The sequence below is a fragment of the Cavia porcellus genome, unplaced genomic scaffold, assembly GCF_034190915.1.
Source record: "Cavia porcellus strain 051 isolate PalLab524CR breed Dunkin Hartley unplaced genomic scaffold, mCavPor4.1 scaffold_11, whole genome shotgun sequence".
NCBI classification, from domain to species: domain Eukaryota; kingdom Metazoa; phylum Chordata; class Mammalia; order Rodentia; family Caviidae; genus Cavia; species Cavia porcellus.
In genome coordinates, this window is record NW_026947494.1 from 10,904,954 (window position 1) to 10,931,461 (window position 26,508).

General features: G+C 39.9%; 1 protein-coding gene across 2 annotated transcripts in view; it reads right to left on the reverse strand.

Annotated features, from left to right (window-relative positions):
• Dnah5 (dynein axonemal heavy chain 5) overlaps nucleotides 1–26,508 on the reverse strand; it is a 282,354-nt gene that overhangs the window by 154,206 nt on the left and 101,640 nt on the right. For both annotated transcript variants that reach the window (XM_063257979.1, XM_063257978.1), the window contains 13 exons: nucleotides 23,068–23,213; nucleotides 17,420–17,570; nucleotides 16,458–16,697; nucleotides 14,391–14,581; nucleotides 14,221–14,302; nucleotides 12,328–12,461; nucleotides 7,602–7,803; nucleotides 6,832–7,067; nucleotides 5,567–5,785; nucleotides 4,300–4,362; nucleotides 3,790–4,028; nucleotides 2,825–3,065; nucleotides 1,035–1,234 (listed from right to left, as the gene is read on the reverse strand). In XM_063257979.1, the coding sequence (XP_063114049.1) occupies nucleotides 1,035–1,234; nucleotides 2,825–3,065; nucleotides 3,790–4,028; nucleotides 4,300–4,362; nucleotides 5,567–5,785; nucleotides 6,832–7,067; nucleotides 7,602–7,803; nucleotides 12,328–12,461; nucleotides 14,221–14,302; nucleotides 14,391–14,581; nucleotides 16,458–16,697; nucleotides 17,420–17,570; nucleotides 23,068–23,213 (2,344 nt within the window). The remainder of the gene's footprint in view (nucleotides 1–1,034; nucleotides 1,235–2,824; nucleotides 3,066–3,789; nucleotides 4,029–4,299; nucleotides 4,363–5,566; nucleotides 5,786–6,831; nucleotides 7,068–7,601; nucleotides 7,804–12,327; nucleotides 12,462–14,220; nucleotides 14,303–14,390; nucleotides 14,582–16,457; nucleotides 16,698–17,419; nucleotides 17,571–23,067; nucleotides 23,214–26,508) is intronic.

Sequence of the window (26,508 nt, forward strand, 5' to 3'; positions counted from 1 at the left end):
TTTCTGGGTAGTAAAGTACCTCACCCCAAAGCATCATTTTTATCTAATTCATGTATGGATGTGAGCCTTCTCTATTCTACAAATATGCCATTATCCATTCATCTTTCATTCCAGTTGGAATAATGACTAAGTTTATTAAAACCAAATCTTAAGCAGTACAAATTTGACATGACCAACTGTCTAAATCTCCAAGACCTAATTTTATGTTCCAAGGCCCTCACTTGTATGTACCAAATGGAAAGCAAAGGAATTTTTATCAAGACAGAATTAAATAGATAGTATTTCTTGTATTAAAAGTATTGACCCACAATATACGTCATAATACAATCATAGCTCAGTGGTATCTGTATGTTAAACAATTACTATATATTTGACAAAACAGCAAAAAAATATTTTAGAAACAGCAAAAGGAAGCTCATCACTCATGCTCAAGGAAATGTATGCTCACGAGTCCAGCTTTCCTTGTCCAACAGTCTAATAGTTTTGCTGATGCTATCAAATTGTCCAACAGAAGTGTTATACTGGCATCTGTCTGTGCCATGTGCCACATTTTTATGAATTAATTTCACTATCTATCTTGGTCTAAGTAAGAGAGACCACATTATCTCATTAAAGTGTGTACACAACTAAGAATTACTAGCCCATAAATGTGGCAGAAAGGTTTTTTTTCCAAGTAGAATGATCATTACTCGAGGATTCAAACTGATGTTTCTACCGGGGTCTGGAGCCTGGTGAGCTGTCAAGTGTGCGACAAGGCTTATCAGCAGTCAAGCTGAAGTGCTCTGTGCAAGTGGATAATTGCATGTAGCCTTATTTTGTTCAATTTATGGTCTCAGACGCATCCCACCAATAAAGCATAATGGAAAGAGACGGTGTGATGCATGCTGTGCCAAAAGCTAAATTTCAAACAAGTACTTTCAGCACTGAATAAGTCGTAGGCAGGGTACTACCACACTGCACTTTTACTCACTCTCCTTGAAATGGGTGTTACTCTGCTTCTCAAGGGTAGACGTAAAGGGAGCTGGTTTTCCTACCTATTGCTCAGGAGAGAACCCAGCAACATCAAGCTGTCCTCCATGGAGGCGATGATTTCCGAGGTACTGTCTCCTCGCAGGAGGAGTTCTCCACGGGTTTTAAAGCTGCCAAACGCGAAGGTTTTGTTGTCCCACTCATTAATCACTTGCTTCAGCTTTTGTTCAATGTCTCTCTCTTTGACCGCACTGATACAGATGTCCTGTCAAAATGGCAAGTGCCCATCTTATTACTTGAAAGTCACACAATTTATTAATAGTCTAAGTTCAGCAGAGAACCTGTCTTCATTGTGTGCCTCATATGTAACTAAAGCATGTATATGAGAGAGAGTGAGAGAGAGAGGCACAGAGACAGAGACAGAGAGATAGAGAGAGAGACAAACAGGGAAATTTGGGGATAAAGATATTACTAAGTAGAACTTTACATTGTACAGTTTTCCACTAAACTATTCTAGAAAGAAAGATAACAGAAAAGATGCAGTAAATTTTAACTTCACTCACAGACTGAAAATTATGGTTTCTAATTTATCCTTAATGTCAAGCAATATAGCATAAGAAAAGGAAATTAGCAGAAATCTGGTATCTTCCCCCGTCTCTGGCCACTTCCTCAGTTTCTCCTGCAGTTTCATCTTTTCCCAGACTGTTAGCAGAACCCTGCCCTTCCCCTCAATCCTTCTCACACTACTCTCCCATCCAGGATGAAATCTTCTACACTCATGCGTTCAGTAACCTTTTACATCTCTGAGCAAGACTCACACCCACCTGCCAGAGGAGCTTCTCTATGTAGCTGTTTCAACAAAACCTAAGTACAAGCTGCAAAATATCAAACTCACACCCAGAGTCAAGCTGTGATCTTTGCACTCTGCTGCCCAGTCTGATCCACTTACAATATTACCTTCTCAGTCATAAGAAGAGTCGTTCAGATTGCTCTGCACAAAGTCTACAGCTCAAGCTTAGGCACTCCGCATTCTTCCCTGACCACGTGACCTCCAGTAACAAATCTTCCCAGTGTCACCTCCTAAACATCACTTAGCTCTGTCTTATTTCCAGCTTCACTGCCTTCCCTCTCTACCAGCAAACCCGAGTCACTCTTAAAATCCTTCCATGCCTTTCCAATCTCTCTCCTCTTACTCTCCTTCAGGTCTTTCTATACACAACTACCAGGATGGTCTTTACAAAGTGCAAACCTAACGATGGCCTCCCTACTGCAGACACATCTCCCAGGTGGTCCTCCCTTGCTTTGGAGACCAAAATCAGTAGCAAGTTCTGGGACCAAATCAATAGCACATTCTATTTCCCTGGCCCCAAATGTTTGCTCTCTTTTCCACCATATTCCAGCCACACAGCCAACTTCTGCTCACACACGCGATGTTCTTTGTGTCTAGAATGGTCCTTTTTTTTTTTTTTTGGCACTTTTAAAGTCCCACGTGACCACACTGCCTTCATCCAATCAGGTCTGCACAAACACTCCAGCTTTCCCTGCCTTTATCATCCACAAATACCACAGGCCAGCACTATACATTTCTGTAAGTGGTGTTTACTACTATGTACAACTGTATCTTTATTTACGTAACTTTTTCATGATCCTAATTATTTAATGATCTATGAATGTGGAAATGCATTTGTATGTTCCCAGCATAGACTCTTTGTCACATGGAAAGCATTCAAGAAACACTTGGTGAAGAATGAATGGCTGGATGTCAGGAATGCTTTACTGTACGATACAACAATGCTGTTTTACATCCCACAAGATCATCCAGTCTTCCACCACGGATCCCACTTGTCAGCTGTACCTCTATTTCTTCTTTGTATTTCAGAAGAGGGGCCTCCATGATGTTTTTTAACTTAAATGTTTCGTTCCCCACATCCAGAGTGTGTCCCGTGAGAAGGACAATCCTCTCCCAGTGCCTGTCCATCATGGCTTTACTGGCCATGTATTCCAGCAGGGGGCAGCACTCGCTGAAATCCTCTATAGTCTTCTTCAAGTCCAAGTAAGCCTGCCAGTGCTTGAGTGCCCGGGGCAGCTTGCGACACCTGCAGAGGGAAATTGACATGAAAGGCCATTTGAAAACAAGCCCAGACCGTCCCGGCTGTCTGTAATCTCCTTTATCAAACAGAGTCTCTTCAAATACCTATCTCATTTTGAAATCTCATGACTCAGAGGCTGTCACTACACTATACTGCACGTATGACACAGAATTGCTCCTCTGAATCAAGAAAGTTTTTTTTTTTCAGTCTCTCAAAACATTTACCCAGGTAGAAGCGTTACTTCAGAGGACAGAAGTCCTTTGTAATTCATTTCAACTCAACAAACACAGATGGAGAACTTAACAACCACAAAGCACAAGAGAGTATACCAGGCATTCACCTCACACATCCAACAAATGACCTTCCCTTTCCCTGATTTTAGTGCTTAAAACCACATTAAAGAATCATAGGGTTCTTGTTTCTATTTCAGAAAGTTATCTAACATAAACTTCGTGTATTTCATAAGTGTGATACAAACACAAATCAGCTCCCTCCAACCTATAGAAAAGGTCCTGACAAGATTCATCTATGATTCAAAGATGTGCTTATCTCATATACACAGAGGAAATTAATACAGAGCACTTGACAAGGATGATGTCAACAGACAACAATCATTCAGCAAGATGTGCTTTCAAAATACCTGGGATGTAAAGAGAGCTTGACAGCCCTTCAAAGAGGAAAGCATTTGAAGTCCATCAGCTCTGAGCATGCTACACATTTCATTTATTACCTGTTCTGGAGTTCTAAGAGTTCACTGTTGATTTTTTCAATATTCACTTCTGACCAGAGAGTATCTTGGTAACTGTTTACAGTCTCTATGACACTGTTGTACAGAGTGTATATTTTCTGTAGAAGATTTAACTGTTTTTTTATTTCAAGAAGCTGAGGGTACTGTGTAACAGGCAGACCAAAAAGTTCCTCTCCTCCGGTATAGGTGATATATTTCCGATAGATATTATCAAATCGATTCTAATAAAAACACAAATGAAAACTAATTGACGTGATTCACACATGCTCAAACATGGGAATGAAAGTAAAGGCCTGGCAAACAAGCAAGAGCCTGCGATCTCCACAGAGTATGGTTAGTTCATAAAAACCACTTCCAATCATAACCACAAAACTGCATTTTCAAAAAGGTAAGCACATTCTATCTTGAGACAACAAGTTTTTCTATCTTTAAAATATGTGCCTGCTTAGAATCTTATAAGGTTTAGGAAGACAGAGCAGTGTAAAAGATTACCTGAAACATGATAAGCCTATCGCTTGCTTCCTGGGGATTCAAGCCACTCACCATTGGACCATTCTGAAACAAAAATTTTAAAAACACAAAACAGAATTAAGCATTTGTGTACAAATCTCACAAACTCTGACTATTTGAATATCAAAGTCAGTGTTCATACTGTTTTCACCAAACTGAAAACAGTTTATTTTATTTGTAAAAAGGACTCAGAAAGTGATATATTCAGAAATATGGTAAAACTTCAGTAAGCTAAGACACTTTGAAACTTTAAAAGACATTTGACTCATTTATTAGGTGACAGAGGCAAAGAAATGTCAATAGCTCCCCCAGAAGAAGCACGTATCTCTGGTTTGGAACAAAAACACTAACACTTTAACACATAGATTCCTAATTCTAGTTTTCACTGTAAGGCTGTCTGTAAAGTGAACCATAATCTAAATACTCCAACAATGTTTCCTTTCATGTGATACCTTAAATATGTGGGTTTCTCTGCTTCTATATCCATGAAGTCCCCTGACATTAGCTTAGTGCTTTGGCAATGCTTCTAGCTAATCAGCTAAAAGTTTAACTTGTACTTTATATATGTATTTCCCTTCTGTACCACATTACAAAGGGCTGGAAAGGGATTTCATGACACAAGACATTTCCAGCAGAAGATTGTTCTCTAAAATTCATGTAACTGAAATACAACTGACTGGGAGCAGGGCTTTGTCTGTCTCGTTAACCGCTGTTTTCAGCACAATGGACAGAGCCTGGCACCCTCTGGGTGCCTTAGCACTTGTAGAACCAAGAAACACTGCAAACCCAGCATGAGGCAGCAGAATTACAAGCAAGTCCAGCCCGGGGAAATTAAAAATTTAACGAGAGCTCATATCAAAATTTTCCAAAATGTAGAAAGGGCTAGGAATGTAGCTCAGTATGACTACCCTGGCTTATATCTCCAGTCATGCCAAAAGAAAACAAAGGAACCCTGTGAAAAGGAGGAACAGTATTTGCGTTTGAACAGTATTTGTTCACATACATTTGGAGAGTTATAACTTCAGTAACAGAATAATGATGCAATGTGAAAACTTCTTTTAAATTCCCCCATTTCATGTTGAAATTTTTCTGCATGAGCTCCACAGGGAAAGGAAAGAGAAAGGGAAATGCTTGTAACTGTCTTGAAAATAAAATGCCCATTCCTAAGGAATACTTGAACAACAATTGCATTTTATATATTCAAGCCATTCTTCCCTGCAAATACACACGGAGAAAGACAGAGCCGTACCAAATCATAGTCCAGATAAAACTGTCGACAATCTTGGAGAAAGATCTCCACTGTACTGATAAGCTCCTTCCTGAAACCGGGCTGCAGGGAAACTAATTCATTCTGGACCTCACTGGCACGCACCAGCAGCTTCTCCCAAGCATAGCGCAGGGTATCCACTTTGTCCATCTCTTCCTTTGCTATCAGAAGTCCATATTTGTTAAGCAGGGCATAAGATTCCTACACAAGAAAGAAAAAGTTAATTTCTGCCTGTCGGGTTCCTAAATCTATGTGCAGTCATTTCCTGAAGCATGAGAACAGAAGAGACCGGCATGACATTGAACACCCTGAGAGTTCAAGTTACTCTACTTGCAAGCTGCATGAGCTTAAATGAACAGCTAAGCCACACAACTCCACATTTCCTGCACAGAAGATTGAGGGATGCAGAAAACATGACGCTGGAGTCTGAGCCTGACCAGTGGACTGGAAGTGCAGATGCTTTAAATTATGGCAAGATAAAAAGATGGTGTTTTTAGGCTTGGAATTTTTTTTAATGCTACAATCATACCCCCATGTTTAAAAAAATACATACAATGCTCTACTGCCAATAAGTTGTGTTGCTCTAGAAAAAAATAATACGGTATAAAAATAAACGTCATGTGCAACATTGATCAAATCACTTAACTCCTTTGACCATGAGTCTTCATGCATGAGCATTATTAGGCTGTTAGCGTCATGTGGAAGAGCTGTTTATGAGCCAGAATTCCCACACTCGATGACTCAGAGCATTGGTTTTAAGAACTATTGCTGCTTCTTCCTGGGAAAATTGTCCTCAACTGAATGGGATGCTCTTCATGAGGAAATCCACTGTCCAGAGGTCAGAAGGACAGTATCCCTTTTCTAAAGGCAAATCTGTGTGGTAATTAATGCTGCAGATCTGCCCCCAGAAAGAAGCTGAATTTACTCCAGAGCTGAGATCTCATTCTCGCTCAATGTTTTCCTCAGTATCTTTCCCTGTCTCTTTCACTCCCCTTCCACAGTGAGGATTCATCAATAAATCATCGGCCCCCAAACCTTCACCTCAGACCCAGTCCTGAGGACCTTAGATGACTGCACAGGGTGAAAACTGCCCATGGAAGACAGCCCATAAAGGACAGACATCCTCACTGCAGAAATCACTTTTCTTAACTTTAGCACCCATCTGAAATCCAGTCCAAATGGCCACTAATTCAGCTCATCGCATTCACCACGTGCAAATTTCTACACGGAACAAGGGTGCCAGTTACCTCAATGGGTCCTACTTGAAAATCAGTGAGGATCTGCTGATCCCTGATTTCTTTCAAGGCAGCCATTGCAATCCGAATATCATCTAGATCCTTAATTGGGCGGTTCAGTTTCTTATTGAATTCTTCAATAAGTGTAAAAATGTTTTCCATCTCACTCCTGTATTTTTTGTTACAGTGGCGACCAATGACAACCATCCATGCTTTTATCTCAGCAGTCAGGGAAAACTTCAAGTCAGCTGTGAAACCCAAATGCCCACAGTTTAGTCTGGGAAAGCCAAGCAGATGCCAAGATGCTCTAAGGCTACTGCTCATTAACAGCAAATTTTGTGCAGCTTGTAACTCTCTAAAATATGGACTATCAACTGGAAAAAATACATTTTTCTTACCATTATATTCATTCACTTTATAAAACTTGTTGCTGTAAAAATTCAAAATACATTTCAGGATATATATATATATATATATATCTCAAAACCCTCTGAGATAAGCCCCAAATATTCACTCTGGTTACTTAATAAAACAAGGATAATTCTCTATTCTAAACCCAAAGGATTCATCCTCTTTCTCTAAATTAACTTTTATTTTCAAGGCTGAAAAGTGATGTCTTCAAAACAGTCCAGAATAAACAATTACGCACAAAGGAATTCAAAACGAATTGGTCATAAAGCTCAATCCCAGTCTTTAAGATAGCTTGAGCTCTCTAGCATACTAATCAAGGTAAAGACACAAAACAGCACTGCTGAATTTGTCTGAAAATTAAATGAACCAACCTGTGTACAAAGCAATGGAACCCACACAGATATACTCAGGCTCAGCATTAATTTCGTGTTCCAGGTTTTGATAATAAAGAATCTGGGACTCAAACTCAGAAAGCAAAGGGTTTTGCATAATGAATGTCATAATTGTTTCTTCTTTTTCCTTTTGCCAAATATGATTATAGTGTTTGAAGCAATCCATGGATGTAATAACTTCCTAGAACACAAATAACAGATTTATTGCAGAGAAGGAAGAATCTGAAATGCTGTCATGATCCAGGTGAAGATTTCCCTGTTGCTGGCAGTTTCTATGGCATTGTTGATGGGTGGGTAGTAACCCAAGGATCCCAAGTTTCACTGTTACCGTCCCTACTAAAAGGAAAGAACAGTTTCTAGAAGCTACAAGAAGAGAGAGGACTAGAGGCCCCTTTGGATATGGCCTTCGATTAGAGCTGGATAAAAACATAGCTGTAGGGGGCTGGGGATTTAGCTCAGCGGCATAAGCGCCTGCCTTGAAGCAGGCAGTCGTGAGTTCAATCCCTGGTAACAATAAAAACAAAAAAGACAAAAAAAAAAAAAAGAAAAGAAAAAAAAAACCATAGCATGTAGGTCATGCCACAGTGAGCAATAAGAAAAAACCCACTGTGCAGTCCTCTTCTCCTCAGGTCTCCTCCAGGAGTCCTCGCTGGGAGAAGCTGCCGGAGGCCTCAGAGGAATCTTAGGTTGCCTGGGGTCAGACAGTCAGGTGGGGCTGCGTAAAGACTGGATCTGCAGGAACGAAGGGCAAACGGAACACAGCTAGTGTTGAACCCCACTGAGAAATTTCATAGAAACGCAGGAAAACATGCTCGTCATTTTAATAAAAACAATGCCTATCCAGTATTACATCTCCCCGTGCTTATCTTCTGATCTTTTTGCTAAAATTCCATGAGTTTTAGAGTTATCTTCAATGAGAGCCACACACTTTTTGTTAAGTTCATTCCTAAGTATTTTCAATGATGTCATTGTATACAAGATCTTTCCACTAATTTTATAGCTGGCTTCGTAGGTTGAAAACATTGATGATTTACAAATAACCCAACTGATAAATGGATAACTGAACAGACACTGATCAACAGAAAACACACAACCCACTATTCAGCACATGAAAAAAAAGTCAAACTTTTTTTTTTTTTTTTGCATCCCCAATGGGAATGCAAGTGAAAAATTACACTGAATATCCATTTCAGTCCAGAATGACTATCATTAAGAATACATACATACATACATATTTTAACGTATGGAGAGGATGCAGGGGAAAAAGAAACTCTAAGCCTCTGGTGAGAATGTAAAGTATTAGAGCCACTATGGAACTCAGTATAGAGTTTCCTCAAAAATCTAAAGCCAGCACTTGCATTTCATTCAGCTGTACCACTCCTTGGGATATTCCTGAAAGAATGAAAGTATGCTTGTAGGGACCTGCATACCCATGTTTCCAAGTCACCAAAGCAAGCCATGGAATCAGCCTACGTACCTGTCAGTGGATGAGTGAATAAAGCAGACTACACACACACACACACACACACACACACACACACACACACAGTGATCCAGCCACAAGGAAAAACAAAATCATGTCATTCTGAGGAGAACACATGGAACTGGCAATGACCATATCAAATGAAATAAATCATATTCAGAAAGCCAGATATCATGTTATTTGTCACATGTGTAATCTAACGAGAGAGAGACAGATAGAGACAGAGACAGAAAATATGAAAATGCAGGGGGATTATTGGAGAAGGGAACAAAGGGGTAGTGGACAGAGAGGAGGGCAAGCTTTGACAGGTGCTGGGAATGATCTGTGTTACATATACATGTGGATTTGCCAAAACAAAACCTGCCAACCTGTACACCCTCTACACACTAATAAAAATGAATTTGGTGCTTCACGTAATAGTCCAGTTTGCTGCTAAGTGTTCTGTAAAATGCAACGGCTCACATGCGCTGGTAAGCAGGGAGAGCAAACAGGAAGCTCATGTTCCAGATGCTGTTTCTCCTAGGGCATCATTTTATATCACGTCACAGCCTGGGCCACGGAGAGGCAGACTCCAGTGACCACGTCTCGTGGCCTCTTGGATGGAGGTGGCCACTGTGTGCCTTTTGATCTTAGCAAGGTTCCTCCTGACCTCCGTGTATTTATTCCCCTTTCCCCTAACTGATCCTTACTCCCCCATCTCCTGAGCCCCTTTCTTCTTATTGCAGTAAAGCTCTATAATTTCCATAACATTCTCAACATGCTAAGACTTTACTATGATTAGTGTTGTTTTTGTTATAGTGAGGACAATTATTTACTATTTATATGTCTGCCTCAATGTTGTTTTTATCCAAATTACTCTTTTTTTTTGTCTTTTTCATTTTTATCGGTATCAGGGATCAAACTCATGACTGTCTGCTTGCAAGGCAGGCGCTTATGCCCCTGAGCTAAATCCCCAGCCCCCTCCAAATCACTCTTATTAATGTTAAATTAACAGCTTCACAAAACGAGAGAATTTTCTGGATAGATAGTCCTACTGTATTACCTACAAATAATTTAAAAATTGTCTCTGCTTCTAGTATTTATGCCTCTTAGACATCAAATTCTTCCACTAACTCGTATATAACTTCAGAGTTATATTTGCAAAAGAAAATTTTTAAAAACTGAAACATGGTAAATGCAAACATTTGAAACAACAGGACAGACCAAAGCATTCCCAAGGGTACAACTAGTTCCTATTTCCAGTACCTTGAGCGACCTGGACCAAACCCAGTAGGGGTTAAATTCTCTCCCTCTGCACAGCTCAAACACTCCCCAGAGCCTCACTTTTGATGCACATCGCGATATTCCGTGCACTGAAATGTAGAAAGCTAAGCCTGCCCTGGCCTGTCCACCCACAACGACTCCGCTGGCACAGACCGAAGTGTTCACATGCAGATCCGGAACACACTGCAGCAGGGTACAGACTGAATTTCAAATTAGCAAAGATTCCTGAATGCAGGTAGAAATTCCAGAGTCCCGGGGTCTCTAAACATTCACGCAGTTATACTATCAGTTAACTGTGTGAGTCTCAGATTTACATTATCTGAAGGTATCAGTCTTCATTCCATTGGAGGTTTTATTTTTTTTTTTTTTTTTTTGAGTAGAGGTAACTTAGAACCTAAAGAAAAGAATCACATGAACTGCATATGTAGAGCTGCCCTGCCTAAATTACAATAACACAAGATCATTTGGATTATTTAATCCAGCTCCTCATTCAAGCCAAGTAGTGCTACAAGTGGGTGGCCAACCCAAGGATGTCCTGCTGGAGACTGAGTTTGCATCCTGATTCAGTCAGCTGTAGCAAGAGGAAAGGGTAGAGAGCACAGGGTTTCCCGTGGTGGAGGCAGAGTCCTTCAGAAGGGTCTAGGGCTGTAGAAGGCTGGCTGTGTCCAGTACTGCACCTAACTGTGTATTCATTGTCCAAAAACTAGGTGGTCATCTACAAATCCAGAAAGATGATCTTCAAATTATTCTAAGTGTCACTGCTTTCTACTATTTTAGATCTGTACGTTTCCTTCGTAATACAAAGGAAATACAACAAAAATGACTGGAGTATTTTGCTGCCAGGATTACATTATTTTGACTGCTATGTCTCATCTTTCGATTTCTGTAACAGTGGATGGTTATGCCAGAGAAAGCAACAGACTTTATTGCTGACTTAATTTATTGTACGTTCTGTGACTACTGAGACATTTGAAAGCACAGCTGAATATTTGTTATTGTAATTCAGACTACTTACCTTTATCATCTAGTACAGACCCCAGCAACCTAAGCATTAAATGAATAGTTGTGGAATTACATGCACACTAGCCCTAGCCCAGAGTTAAATGCAGGACCTTCAATATACTAAGAAAGAAAAATTAAATGTGCATAAATGCAGAGGCTTCTCTTGGGAATGCCTTAAAACCAAACTTAACAGCACTTTGTCACACTATTGTTACAGCGACGGTGGCTTTTGGAGTTTTCAAACACATGCAACTCATTCCAGAAAAGCTGAATAACTGAATAAATGTATTCACAGAGGAACATCTCCCCCCTCAAAACTAAGGAACACTTTTAAAGGGTTAGCCAGTCTTAGTGCAATGGGAATGCGGGTGTTTATACTTGACAAAATTGTTTTTAAGGTTCTCAGTCTTTTTGACAATAAGAACAAAATTACCCAAACAAAAAAAGAAAGCTGGGAATAAAGCAAGTTGGAAGAAAAGAATTAACCTAAATTTATGGCCACGTCTCATACAAATTTGTGTTAAAGGTACGAATTTCCAGTTTTATCTAATTTCCATGGGACAATATAAATTTGCTTCTGATATTTTATAAGATTTGCCGGACGGTACAAACATGAAAAGTTGACCGCAAACCTTATTCTACTTGACTCTTTGAAGGTCAGTGGTGACACATGTCTGACTTGTGGTTTGGAAAATATTAGACTTTTTTAAGATAGATTGATTGTATTGAAAGAAGAGATTAGAAGCATTAAAGAGAGCACAATGTAAAATGGAGAATAACAGTTCTCTCTCACCTGCACCCTAGAAAGAAGACTTTCCAGTTAACAAGCGTTTGCCGAGCACACGCTGGATGCCTTTCGTTTTCAGAAGGCCGGGTGCATGCAGGCGGATCGCGATGTTTGAGCTCACAGGCGCCTGCAGGGAAGCTACAGGGCCGTGCTGGAGCCTCTGCACATACCTTTTTAGTGGAGTTGATGATGGTGCTAAGCACAGAGACTAATTTCACAATCTCTTTGTTGTCAGAAACATTCCTATAATAGTTCTTGGCTTGCACAGGAATGGGTAAGTTTACAGACGCTGCCTCCAAGGTATCTAAAGCCACAAAAGAGAAACACAGACATTTATGCCATGTACTTTGAAAGAATGAGATTTCTATAATGGTAAGTAAGGGTGTTGAACGTTTTCTCCTTTATAAAAGCAATGGAAATAATGAGAAAATTATAATCTCAATGTTCAGGACTCTGGAAATTAACCAAAGCCTACTACAATCCAAGAAGTATTAATTCAAGGGGAAAAAGCCAGATCTTGATAATAAGCAAGTTTAGTATGTTTTAACTTTCTCTGCTCTCATTGTTCCTGGAGGGACTGGAGTAGGTTTAGAGCCCCTCAGGGAGTCCCTCAGAACAGTGAGTAACTGACACCTTTAGAAGCTGCCAGGAAATGTGGCATTGGCAGAAAACTTATCTTTATTTCATATGATGCAGAATTTCACTAGTGAAAAAAAGCTCTGCTCCCATGTAATATGTCCAATTACAAAAATGAACCATTGCTTAGCTTCAAAGCTACCTGGGAACAATTCCGTTTATATGCAGTGTCCTGGATGGGGAACCGTACAGACTGAGAGTAGATCAGTAGCCACGGGTTGGGAAGGAAGAAGAAAGGAAAGTGACTGCTAATGAGCACAGCACTGCTGTCTGGGGATAATGAAAAGGCTCTAACATTAAGTGATGGTGATGTTTGCACAACTCTGTGAATATACTAAAAACCACTGATCTATACACATCAAAAGGTAAATTAATGATCTCAAAATTATTTTTAAAAGACACAGCTTATTTCCTTAACACTTTGGTCATACCAAAAACATGCAAACAATTTTTATTAAATATTTTTCTTCTCAATTTAAAATATGATTCATATTTGAAATTAAAAATTCAAAACTTCAAACTAGTCTAGGAAATAGAGCAATGTTTCCAAATAATAAAAACTAATTAATAGCATATATTTTCTGAGCTTAAATTAATGAAGAATACAGTCAGTTTTAGGGCAAATTGTTCTGAGCTGTCTTTCTCCCCCATAGTAACAATGCTTTAATGAAAAACTTGCTTCAGTTTCTGCCTCATGGTTAGTTGATTTGTCGTCTCAGAGGAGGTAAATACCAACATAATCACCCAAGATCTGCAGTTTGTGGAGCTGATTTATGAAGAGTGCTAGGACAAAAGATGTCATTTAATATCATTAGCACCATGCATGGTGCTATGGCTTAGACCTAAAATGTCCTCCAAAAGTCTCAAATGCCAGAAGTGGAGCCTGAACAAAAGGAGGGGTCACAGGACGTGTGATCTAGAAGGAGGTGTTCTTGTTCTCAGCTCCTCTTTCTCTCTGACCACCATGCAGTGGACAGCTCTCCTCCACCATGATACTCTGCAGCGTAGCCTGTGACCATAGACTGAATTCACTGAGACTGGGAGCCATGGGAAACTCTCCTTTAACTTGCAGGTGTCTGATATTTTGTCCCAGTGATAGGAAAGTTAACTAATACAGATGTCTTGTGATGGTGCGGTCTTTTTAAACTGTGAAATTGAGGCCCTAATTGTCCTGAGCTTTCATCCTTAGATTTTACCATAATCCAGTGATGCCCCAACAGCTGTGATAGACCTACTACATGAATATAGTGATGACACTAAAATGTTAAATGGGTGATTCTTGACTCTTTTCATAAAGTTAAATTGGCTCATACATTAGCAGCCCAATCCAACTTGATTTGAAAGTTGTATAGGGGGAAGGGAAAATACTGAAGCTCAATAAATGTTCACTTACAATGGCCATCTACAAAGAACTAAAAACTGTTTACCTTGAAGTTCATTCTCTCCCATTTCAGAATCACTGTCTTCATTATTCTGCAAGGCAGCCATTTTTCTTTCAAGCATCTTTTTCTACAATGTAAGAGGGTATTTCTCAGCTTTGTCCCACCTATGAAAGAAGCAGCTTTCACATGAAACAGTTTCCTCATCCCATTCCCACCTTGGACACTGGCTCGCTGCTCCACTGTCGCACCCCCTTGGGGACAGAGATGATGCACTCCACAGCTTTGTTCAGTGTCTGCTGGATGTCTTCCAGGGCAGGCACCATGGCAATGTTAGGAATGGCCAAAGTGATGCTTGCCCGGAAGATAGGGGGGTTGTTCTGCTTCATCTGAGATGCACTGCTCCTGTCTGAATTAACACAAAGCAGGGACGGATTATTATTATTCTAAATTCAAAGCAAGATTTACTTTATTTCTAACCAAAACTATAATACTTAAAGCACCTACAATGACACATAAAAGGTACAAAATCAGTAAATATTTGTTGAATGAATGAGTGAATGAAACTATTAGGGGATCAAGTTGTGTTCAATACTTCTAATAGCAGTTCAGCAAAACCCAGGTAATTTTCTGTTGATCACAATTTGTAGGTCTACCCTCCATAAAAGGAATTTGTTTAGGATCAGACTCCAGGATAAACCCTTATCTAAAATATTAGCATGCCCAATATTACCAATATTAGCAAATAGTAGCATACCCAAAAACTAGTTAAATATAGGATAAATAAATAAGGAATGGAGAACAAAATCAACAACCAGAACAAGCCAAAGTCAGTAAAAATAGTCAGTTTGGAATTTTAAATAAAGCATATGCCATTCCTACCACAGCGTATACATACTCCAGACTCAGACCAATTAAAAAGGAGAGGAAATAAAACTGACTGCTCATATTAAAGAGGCTTTGACAGTATAAATATACAGATATAGGTACACAGGTAAGGTTGTGTTTGTGTATATCACATAACTTTTCAAAAATGAAAGGGAAGAAGGAAGAGAGAGTACAAGTGGATGAGGAAGATGAGAAAAAGAAGGGTTGGGGTAGAACAGAAGGAGGAGGAAAGAAAGAAAAGAAAGAACAAAACAGAAAAGCATGATATTAAGATCTCTCCCACATTATAAGGCTGATGAATAATCTGATAATTTAACAATGAACAATTTTGCGATTGTCTTTTTAAAATACGTCTTTCTCACATAGGCAACTACTTTGAAGGCAATAAGATTCACTAAGATACCCATTCTGGTTTGACTATTGTCTTCTTTGGAAGTCCTGTGATGTTTACAATGCCTAAGTTTTATTGGTCTTGTTCTCTACTGTTTTGTCCAACTTTATAATATCTAATGAGATAGACAATTCTTTTTAAGGAAACAAGAGACAACGTTGATAACCATTGTTGATAACCTTGTACTCTGTTCTACACCATGTGCTATGTCTATCCTTGGTTTTGACTGACAGCTTTGTTTTGCCATATTTGACTGTATTCTCTCCCCCCCCCCCAAAAAAAAGTAATAAGCACTAAGGAGTAATAAAATCCAAAATGTGTAAATTTTGTTGTAAAAAAGAGAGGGAAAAAAAAGAAAAAGAGCTCTAACGGATATAACAGCAAGTGTGTTTAAGGGTGTTAAATAGCTGACTATATCAATGTTTTTGGATCATTGAACACAGCTGTTTGCAGTCTCCCTGTTTGAATGTCCACCTTGTATTCTTTGATACTGTGATTTGAGCAACTATTTTCAAGATGATAATATGTAATCTACTAACAGGTGATTTCTTACTGTTTTTTTTTTTTTTTGTAGTTCTGTATTACGTGTACCCTTACACCGCTTTGTTTTGTTTTGTGTTTTGCTCTTTTTCCTCTTAAATAAAAAAATAAAATAAAATAAAATACGTCTTTCTCAAACTAAAATAGTTTATTTTACATTTTTTATCTATCACACAAAGATTAAAAGTGATGTTTATTTTTATGTTAGCAAATTAACCTCTCCTTGCTCTGGTTTTCTCAATCAATGAGCACATTCATAGAGTTGTTGGGAGGACCAAATTTCATGCTTAGTTCTACAAAGAAACCCTCAACAAACAGGGGAGGTTCAAATTACTTAACTGGTAACAGGAACATACACACACACACAAACACACACACACACACACACACACACACACACACACACACACACCAGCAAAGGCTGGGGACACGCCACTAGGCCAACGCGCAGGCGCAGGATCTTTACCCCGGAAGTTAATCGCGTGGGAGGAATGGAGGCGCCTGCGAATGGCCTCTAGCGTGTTCCTTGTAACCTTGAGGAGAGCATCCGCGTTCTGATGGTTGAAATGAGACAGCAACTCGCGAGCTTCTTCCTCTAACATCTCGGTCTCTTTCTTCTTCCTCGTGACTGTGGTCAAGGGCAAAAGGACACCCCCAGAATGAGGGGAAGATATCAGGACATCAGAATTTCCTTCCTCCCTTTTTGCTGTCACAAGATCAAGCAGGCAGGGGTAAAATGAAAGAAAGAAAGAAAGAAAGAAAGAAAGAAAGAAAGAAAGAAAGAAAGAAAGAAAGTTAGTTAAAATTATGATAAATTACACGCAAGTCTAATGTCACGGGTAAGTGCCAGGCTTCTGAGAAAGTGAGCCTATTCAAGAATAGGAAATCAGAGCAACAGAGGGATCTTTGGATGTGAGAAAATGGCCCCTAAGAGACTCAGGAGCATAGACACAAAAGTTTTGAGGGAGCCCCCAAAAACCCAGGGCCTGGAGCTCTTTCTCCTACCATTAGCCCTAAAACTGTGAGAGAATAACTAACCTCCACCTCTCAGGGTCCACCAAAAGATTTGCAAATCATCTGTCCACCAACACTTTGCTCTAGTCTACATACACTGCAGTGAGAATCCCAAACCATAATCCACTGTGCTCTGTAGGAAACATAGAAATAAAAGACCTATGCCTACAAAAGTTTAAAGCAAGCTACATGTCAAGGAGGGCTGATGTAAAGACAGGTTTGCAAAGTTTAACATACAATAATGGGAATTAACAACATGGAGTCATTATAAAATGCTCAGAATTGTAATGTCAGATTTATAAGCATCAGAAAACTGGAATCATTAACAGAAGTGTCAAATTAATTGCTACGTGGAAAATTAGTTTAAAATAAGTATTTTAGAAAAACAAGACCTTTCATTGCCTCATCTCTTACCTGAAGTTTTGGTTTTTGAATCGATATTATTCTCATTGGGTACTTTTTCATTCTCTTCCACATCCAGCAACATGTTTATTAGCTCATTGACCGCTTCTTCCACTAATGAGCTTTTAAAGTGGAGTGTCTGAGCACCATTTACACAAAGGTCCTAACCAAAAGAGAGAGATGAACACAGTGTTCTATTATTTTTCTAGTGTTTTCAAACTCACAGGTAACAGCTACAAGATGCAGATTCAACCTTCTGGTGAAATTTCAGGTTCAGTGATGCTGGGCTCACATCAGCGCAGGCCTGGAATCCTGTGAAGCACACAGCAGAAACTAGAAAACCAACCAGAGCAGTGAGAAGGAAGCCAAATACATTCACTTCTGCAGCATGGAGACACAGCTCCCGTACCCTCTCTCTTCCAATTCCCTGACTCTGCACTAGCAGGCTTTCTTCTCTTCTGCCAATAAGCTGCAGTCATCTCCTAGTTAATTTCAGATCTATTTCCCTCACCTCCAACCAGATGAAATTAACAAACATCACTAATATTATTTGGAGTATGGTAACAGATTCTATGGGAGATTAAACAGACAGGCCTAAAAACAGATGATATGTGCAGAATATGTTATTTAGCACCTAGCTGAAAAATAAGGCCTTGAAACCATGGACACTCAGTGGTCACCATCTCCAGCTGCATTTTAAGTTCCACTGCTATGGTCTTAAGACTCTAGTGGGCTCGTGATGGTTCACATCTTCTGTCACCTCCTCATGCAGTGACCTTCACCTACCCTGTGATGCTGCAGAACAGCATTTTGAGCCCATCAACACAGAAACATTCTCATGTATCCTGAAATAAATGACTGAACTTCTTTGTCATCCCATAAAATAAAAAAATAACTTAACTGTCAAATCAGAACTTGACTCAGCTTCACATCTCCATGCAAGCTGAGAGATGAGAGATGAGAGAGAGGGAGAGGGAGGGAAGGACAAAGGGACAGAGACAGAGATCTTAACAAGGTGGGTACGGGATAGAGCGGAGATGGCATCATGTAGGGACAATTATGTACTGTGTTGCCAAATCAAACTTCCTGGCTTCTAGTTTTAAATAATTCTAGAAAATCCTTCTAGGCCTCAGTTCTCCCATCCTTAAAATGGTCAGAATGACAGGATACACCTACGTTGGCAAAATTTATTCCACAACACAGTGAAGCTAAAGTGGAAGATCAGTGCCTGACACCAAGAAAGGGCTCGGGAAAGGCTTGTGGTTCTTACTGGTCAGCAAATGACCTGTGACTTCAGGAGCTCGACACCGCTTCATTCCTGGAAATAAAGTCCTCACTCTGAGATTGTTAATCTTTCCCCAAATCTGCATCTTAAGTCCCCTGACTCTACCTTGGAGAGAAACACAATGGGTCAAATGAAAAATACACAGAATGAGGATGAAGAAGCAGCAAATAGAATCATTAAAGCGCCCACCCCCCCTCTGCCAAACAAAATAAGTTGAAGATGCTGCCATTACTCATCCCCCTTCGTGTCAACAACCACCCTTCATGAGGACACTGAAACCCACCCTAAGGATCTGTTCCCAAATCCTCTCTGACTGATCTGTGTGGGGCTCCAGCATCTCATTGCCTGACACTCCTTTGGTAGACCAGGGACCCACAAGACCTCACATTTTGTCCAGGTCTTGCTCTTCCTGGTTCATGCCCTTGTCTAGCAAGCCCATGCCTCACTTTAGCAGGTTTCTATGTGCATGCTCATTACACAAAATTGTTTAGCTCGCCTGGGGAATTTAGTCTTAGCATTCAATGTATCTTGACTATTTCAAATTCCATTAAATTCCCTTTCCTCCCCCCCTCCAATTGAACCCTTTCCCATCTCTAGCAGTGTATCTTCTAGTTTCCTGGCATCTCTTACGTATTTATTTACTTACTTAGTCCGTTTAGGAGAAAGTATGTGATATTTAACTTTCTGAGTCTGGCTTATTTCATTTAGCATGATGATCTGAAGCTACATCTTTTTCCCTGCAAATGCCCTTATTTCATTCTTCTGATTGAATATACATACCACATTTTCTTAATCAGTTCATCTGTTGACAGGCATCTAAGCCATTTACACAGCTTAGCTCTTGTGAATTGTGCTGCTATAAACATTGGTATGCAAATATCACACATGCTACCTTTAATTCTCTCAGGAATATATCCAGGAGAGGTATAGCTATAGGTGAACCAATGGACTTTCCATTTTCAGCTTTGTAAGGATTCTCTATGTACAGTGGTTGTACTATCCACATTCCCAACTACAAGGGGTCCTGTTTTCCCTGCATCCTCATTAGCATCCTTTTTTTTTTTTAATTCTTGATGATAGCCATCCTGAATGGGGGATACTATGAAATCTCAACCTAGTTTTGATTTGCATTTTCCTAGTGGCTAAAGATGACTGCAGCAATTCTTTTGCCACTATCCCTTAGTCACCGCCTCAGTGCTCCACTGCCCCACCCAGGAGAAGCCCCCAAGCACCCATGCAATGCAGGCAACAGCCTCTCCTCTTCACATACACAGACCCTGCTGATGCCGTCATATGGTATGAATACCAAGAGCGATGAAAACCAAACCATACTCTTTAGCACAACAGTCTTATTTTGAGAGAGGAAAAACCATGATAAATTACTGTATTGCAGATTTGGGTAAAATTAAAAAATTTTGGAAGCCATTTAATGTCCAGCAATAAGAAAATGATATGCAAGTTATGATATATCAACTCAATAAAATATTCTAAAGGTGACTACAATAAGAAGAAAACAAGAAACATTATGGTAACCATTGTTGATTTCCTATTGTTTTAAAGTCCCATAGTGCTTTCATTCTTTTGTTTTGATTGGTTATGTTCTGTCTTGTTTTGTTTGATTTTATTGTGTAAGATGGTATGGACAGCTATTCTGAAGAAAATAAGACATTATGGTAGCTTTTGTTGATTTCCTGTTGTTTCTTTTGAAGTCCTTTGTTGCTTACATTATTCTGTTCTGATTTGCTATGTTCTGTTGTGTTGTGTTTGGTTTGGTTTTGTTCTCTTTAAAATAAAAAAAAGTAAAATTAAATGTAGCCATATATACATGGCTACATATGCCATGTAATGACATGAAGACTATTTTGTGAAGAAAATGTTAACCAGGAAGAAAAAACTATTATCCAAAACTTGAACAATGCATAGTAAGGATCACAACTTTAAAAAGCATAAAATACATAAAAATTTTAATAGTAAAGTTATAATTTACTAAAATGCTAATTTTTTTCATGTTAACTATATTATATAACTTACTTTGAATTTTTTTATGGAATAAATGTCTTTTGTATAAAAGATGTACATGAGTCCTGAGGGCCAGGGGTGGAATGTCTCGGTTTATGGCAGTGGCCCCCAGGCCTCATGCATTTGTTTTTTGGGGTTTTTTTTAAATATATTAAGACAAAAGAGGGCAGAACAAAGCAGATCAGAACAGAACAATGTAAGCAACACAGTACTTCACCACAAGACAACCCGGTATTAACAGTAGCTACCATAATGTCTCTTTCTTTGAAATAGTTGAGCATACCTCCACATACAATAGTGTCAAACATAACAAAGTATTATAAAACCATTCAAGAGAATGAAAGTATTACAGGGCATTCAGAATGAAATAACCAAAAACGAACAATGGCTACTATATTATCTCATTTTTAAAAGCTGTATATTTATAAAATATTGGGAGGAGCCAGGGATATAGCTCAGTGGCACAGCACCTGCCTGGCAAGCATGAAGTCCTGAGTTCAATTCTCAATACAAAACAAATGGAGCCAACTGATCTCTCAGACAGTGAATTTTAAAAGTCAGAAAAAAGGACAAGAGGAGATGTTAGATCTGCCTATAGTTAGTGAATATGGTGAACCAGGAACTTTGAAAGTGTAGACTGAATTTGTTTCATATTAATAATTTCACAGAAACTTGTTTCTCTTTGCAGGAAGGTTCACAAGGAAAGCCTAAGACTGCTGACCTTTGAATGGCTGTTTTTGAGGTTGACCTGTGGCTGGTGGCTGGCAGCTCAGAATTCAGAGGGTTCTACTGCTGCCTGTTCTAGGTACCTTCTCAAAAGAGCTTAAGATAGATCACAGTGATACACGTATACCAGTGTTTCTGGCAGAACAATTCATAATGCCTAAATCCTGGAAGCAGCCTGTATAACCATCTATAGATGAATGGATAGAGAAAATACAGTACCAATACATACTGGATACAGCTGAAATATAAGGAAGGATACCTCAAGATATTTGTCAAAAAATGGGTGCATCTAGAAAATATAATGCTGAATGAAATAAAAACTAGACATTCAAGCTTAAATACTATATGGATCTCTCATTGGAATAAGGCTTGTACAAAGAGCAAAATAAAGGAAGGATAGAAGGAAATGAAGAAATAGATCTCTTGCAAATGGGAAGGGGTCGAAGAACCCTAGGGCAAGGGGAGGTGGGGAGTGGAAGAAGAATTAGTATACGCTGTGTACAGGAACCTATCAACCTCAATGAAGGGAACATTTACATTATAAACACGAGCTAAGAATAATAACAAGAATGCAAATTGGAAAAGGGGACTTAAAGATGGAGGGAAGGAGGGAGGGAAGGGAGTTTTTAAAAAGAAGTTGCGTGCATGGACCCATTCCTTGAGACGAACACAGACTTCATGTCCTGAGACATGCACCAAGAGAATTAAAATTTAATTTAAAAAGATGCTCACTGTACCTAGACCACCTGTGCTAACACTGTGGCTTATGCTGGACACCGGCTGTCCTCTGTAGGTCTGGAATCTCTCACAATGGGCAGAGCGCACCTAAGTGACCCGACCCAGTAAAACAACAGTAGCACTGACGGGCGGCCGTGCTGGGTGGGAACCCTTCAGGCAGCTTGCTAGGTTTTCATTGCTGGGGAAAGGACGTGAGCCGTGGAGGCCCTGATGAGATGGAGAAAGCATAAGAAAGCCTTGCAGGGACCCCAGACTCACCTGTTCCCTTGTCACTGTGTCAGAGTAATAATTACTCTTCATCCTGAGCACAACTACATACTGGGGCCATGAGCCCTCCTACTGGGGAGCCCTTGGGGACCCCTGATGCATCACATTAGGTGTAACGGAGAACTGCGGGCCCTTATTCTAATAGGCTAAGAGGCAGTGGATGAGTCTGTAAGTCCTGTGTTGGCCCTCCATATTAGAACACAGACTCTGCCTTCCCCAAGCAGATGTGATCTAGCACCAGTTTGAGAACAAGGCTCCATAGAACACTAAGGAAGAAATCCCTGCCAGAAGTTGTTTGAAATAACTGTTCGATTAAATCCATCCCAGCTCGCTCTCTTGTGAAGTAGCCCTGTCCTTCATAAAACGTGGAAAAACTAGGAAAGTGCTTCATGGCAAGTCTCCTTCCACTGACCTGAAAAGTGGTTTGAAATTCCTAAGTTCCTGCTTAGATACCTTTCTCTTCACTTTCAAATTACTGTCAGAAGGGTCTGCATCTGAATCACATCTATCAGGGGCAGTCATAATGGATGGAACAAAACCTAATTTATGCTTTGAAAAACAATGACCTTTATAGAAAAATGAATCACAAAATAAATTCACAGAAAAAAATCAGTCTTCTCCCAACCTTTGTCATTTGGAGAAACTCTTCACAGGCAAGCGGCTCCGCCTCGGGGAGCTGACAGAGAGGAACACTGCTCATTTCCTCCAGGATGGCCGAGATGCGGAACTCCATCAGGTCACGCACCCGGTGCAGCAGCAGCTCCAGATCCCCTTGGGAAGCACACAAGTGAGTACAAGAGGTTAAAAGAAGCATTTTCACACACACACACACACACACACACACACACACACAATTAAATGACAGCTTGAACATCAAAATTAAAGTTTCTGTTTACTTTCTCTCTCTCTCTCTCTCTCTCTCTCTCTCTCTCTCTCTCTCTCCCTCTCTCTCTCTCTCTCTCTCCCAGAATTGAGCCCAGGGCTGCTACATTTCCATCCCTTTTCACTGTCTTTTCAGACAGAGTCTTCTAAAGCAACCCAGGCTAGACTTGAACTCACAACCCTCTTGCTGAGTCACCCTTGCTGGGTGACTGAGTGACTGAGATTACAGGTGTGGGCCACCATGCACATCGTCCTTTAAGTTCCCCTGTGTCCCCCAGCTGACTCGTCTCCCCAGGAACCCCGACCTGCCATTAAATCCGCGCACCCTCCCCTCTCTGGGTCGCCTGAGATCCACTCGATCTTAGCTCCTTTGAGAACACATTTTCCACCCTTCTTCACATTCATCTCAGCTCCTGTTCCACAGGAGGGACTCAAAAATATTAGTGAAGGGAAGTCATTCTAATTTTTCTTTTATGTTACGATCACAGGATAAACTTTTTTTTAGTTTTCCTGAGGTAATGGTGAACACTAAATCCTATGGATGAAAAGGCCATTTATGAAGAAAACTAATAACAATTCTACATCAAAAGTTAGAAGGATAGTTAATGGATACTCGCCTGAGGAATAATACATTTTTCCAGCAAATATCACACTGTATAATCTCTCCTTTTCTAATACTTCTTTCCCTTAGGAAATGAAGTTAAAATTGAATAGAGAAAAATCACTGCTTTATGCTCACAATATGCTCAGAGACATAAACAGGCCTCAGGAAGTATCCTTAACTTCCTAAAGAAGAGGTGCCTAACACTTGTAAACAATTCTAGGCTAATCCTTAAAGAGGCTACTCAAGACACCAAGGAGTTCTTCCCAGCATACTCACTCATTACTAAAAGAGAGCCAACATTTGAGTATGCATGCTCGGTGAAATCCACTGTTATTTGCACCTAAATGATTCTTTAAAGCATCTTCAAGGACATGTGTGGCAAGTTCAAAGAATGGATCCCCAAGAATCCCCACATCCCAATTCCCTCAAATGTTACCTTCTATGGCAAGAGGGACTCTGCAGACTCGTTAAGGACTTGGGATGTGGAAACTGTCCTGGATAATCCAGGGGAGCCCAGTATAGTTGTAAAGGTCGGAGGCAGTCAGGAAAATATGCGACCACAAGAAGAGAGGCACAGAGAGAAGAGGACTGAGGAGGCTGTGCTGCCAGTGTCAATGAGGGACATTTTTTAGCCAAGGCACAGAGGCTGCTCTGCATGACAGAAGAAATTCTTCCTTGGACCTCCATCCCTGGAGACACCTGGCTCTTAGCCCCCAAAGACTAATTCCGCATTTTGAAGTCTATAATTGTATTGTTGCTAAATTTATGAAAATTTATTATAGCAATAATTTTTATACATTTATACTTATAATATACAAAACTTATCCATGGAAGTTCTGTTTGCTATTCTGAATACTCAGGAATCCTCTCCTAAATGCCTGATGCAAATAACCACCTGTAAATAGGAGGGCTGGCTCACTTGGTCTGAAAAGGAATCCAGCTATTCTTGAGACTTAACAGGATCTGTCTTCCAAAAAAACTGGATCTTTTTTTAACTTTAACTTTTTATTTAAATCACAGAAAGCAGAATAGAACACAAGAACTAAGTGGAGTTTCTTCAGATACTATCTCCTTATCTCCAGCTAATGTGCTAATAAAACATCCAAATTGCTAGCACTCTAATCTTAATACCTCTCTAGGGAGAATATTACAAATACCTACTGTGATAACCTCGTTTAATTTGATTGTGATAACTCTTACTAGGAAGTTTTTACATATTTTATAAATGCTTCCTTAGAGACTTTCAGCAAGTCTCCAGTTGTTTTATTTCCTAGGGAGATGTATTTTGGAAAGAATAATGGCTTGAAAGCAAAGAAATGGGGTTTTGGCCTGTCCTTATGGCTTACATTGGTGCAATATGTGCTGCCACTTGTCATCTCTGGATCGTATTTTCCATCCTTTAAACTATGACCTTTTTTTTAAGACAGTTTCCATGGTTTTCTTTGCCCCTATGATGCTATATGTCATGGTTTGTATTTGTGTCCCCAGGCCTCATGAGTTTGCATTGTGTATTTGTGATTGGTTTATTGTCTAGCCCTTGGATTGATGGTGTCAGTGCTCCACCCACATAGGGGTGGAGCCAGGATGTGATGTAATGGCAGGAAGAAGGTGTGTCTTTCTCTTTGCTGGTTTCGGCTTGCTGTTTGCAGTCGCCATGAACTGCAGCCCAGCCATGCCCACCTGTCTTGGAGCCAACTGAGTGTGGACTAAAACCTCCAAAAACTGTAAGAAATAAACCTTTCCTTTCCCAACTTGGGCATCAGGTATTTTGTCTCAGCAACGAGCATAAAGTAACTAAGACACTGTGGTTGTCTGCAAATGCATTCAAAGTATTCCATCTCCAAATTAGAATGAGTTTTAAGTACACTTCTGTAATATCCAAAGACCCTTTAAAATTTGTCTTTGAATCCAATTCCCAATCTGTCAAGCAGGGGAGTGCTGCCTAGTACTCCTCGTTCTGTTTCCTGTCTTATCACGGTGCTAGTATTTCTGAAATATACTTGAATAAATAGCACCTAAGTTATTCAGAAAGTATGGGGAACATCTACTGGCAAGCCAAGCTCTTAATGGGTCATGTTATAAACAAACTAGGTTCTGCTTCAGCAGCCACAGGTAGCAGATCAACAGAAAGATCACGGGAAGAAACAGGAAACAGAGAAAGAGAGCAGAGATAAAGCATCACAAGAGATCTTTAGAAGGGGGGCTCAGGAAGAAGAGATGAAATCATAGGATCAAGGGATTGGAATGGGGTGTCCCAGCAATGGGAAAGAGGCTAAAAGAAATTGACACTGAGATTACAGTCATTGCTGTGATTATACCTGTGATTATACCGTAAGATTCAGGACCTGTTGGAGCTGGTTCATAGGAGGAATTCAGAAGGGTTTTTGCTGGCTAGCAAAAACCATAGAATGCCATAAGCCAAGCTTGATAGAATATTCTTGTCACAGCTCAGAAGACCAAAATGAGACTAAAAATACAGAAAGCAAAGACCAGATGCCGAGTGTCTTAGGTGGGCACAAGGACTCTATTGGCAGTGGGACTGCAGACTGAGTATGTTACGTGCCTACAGAAAACGTGTCT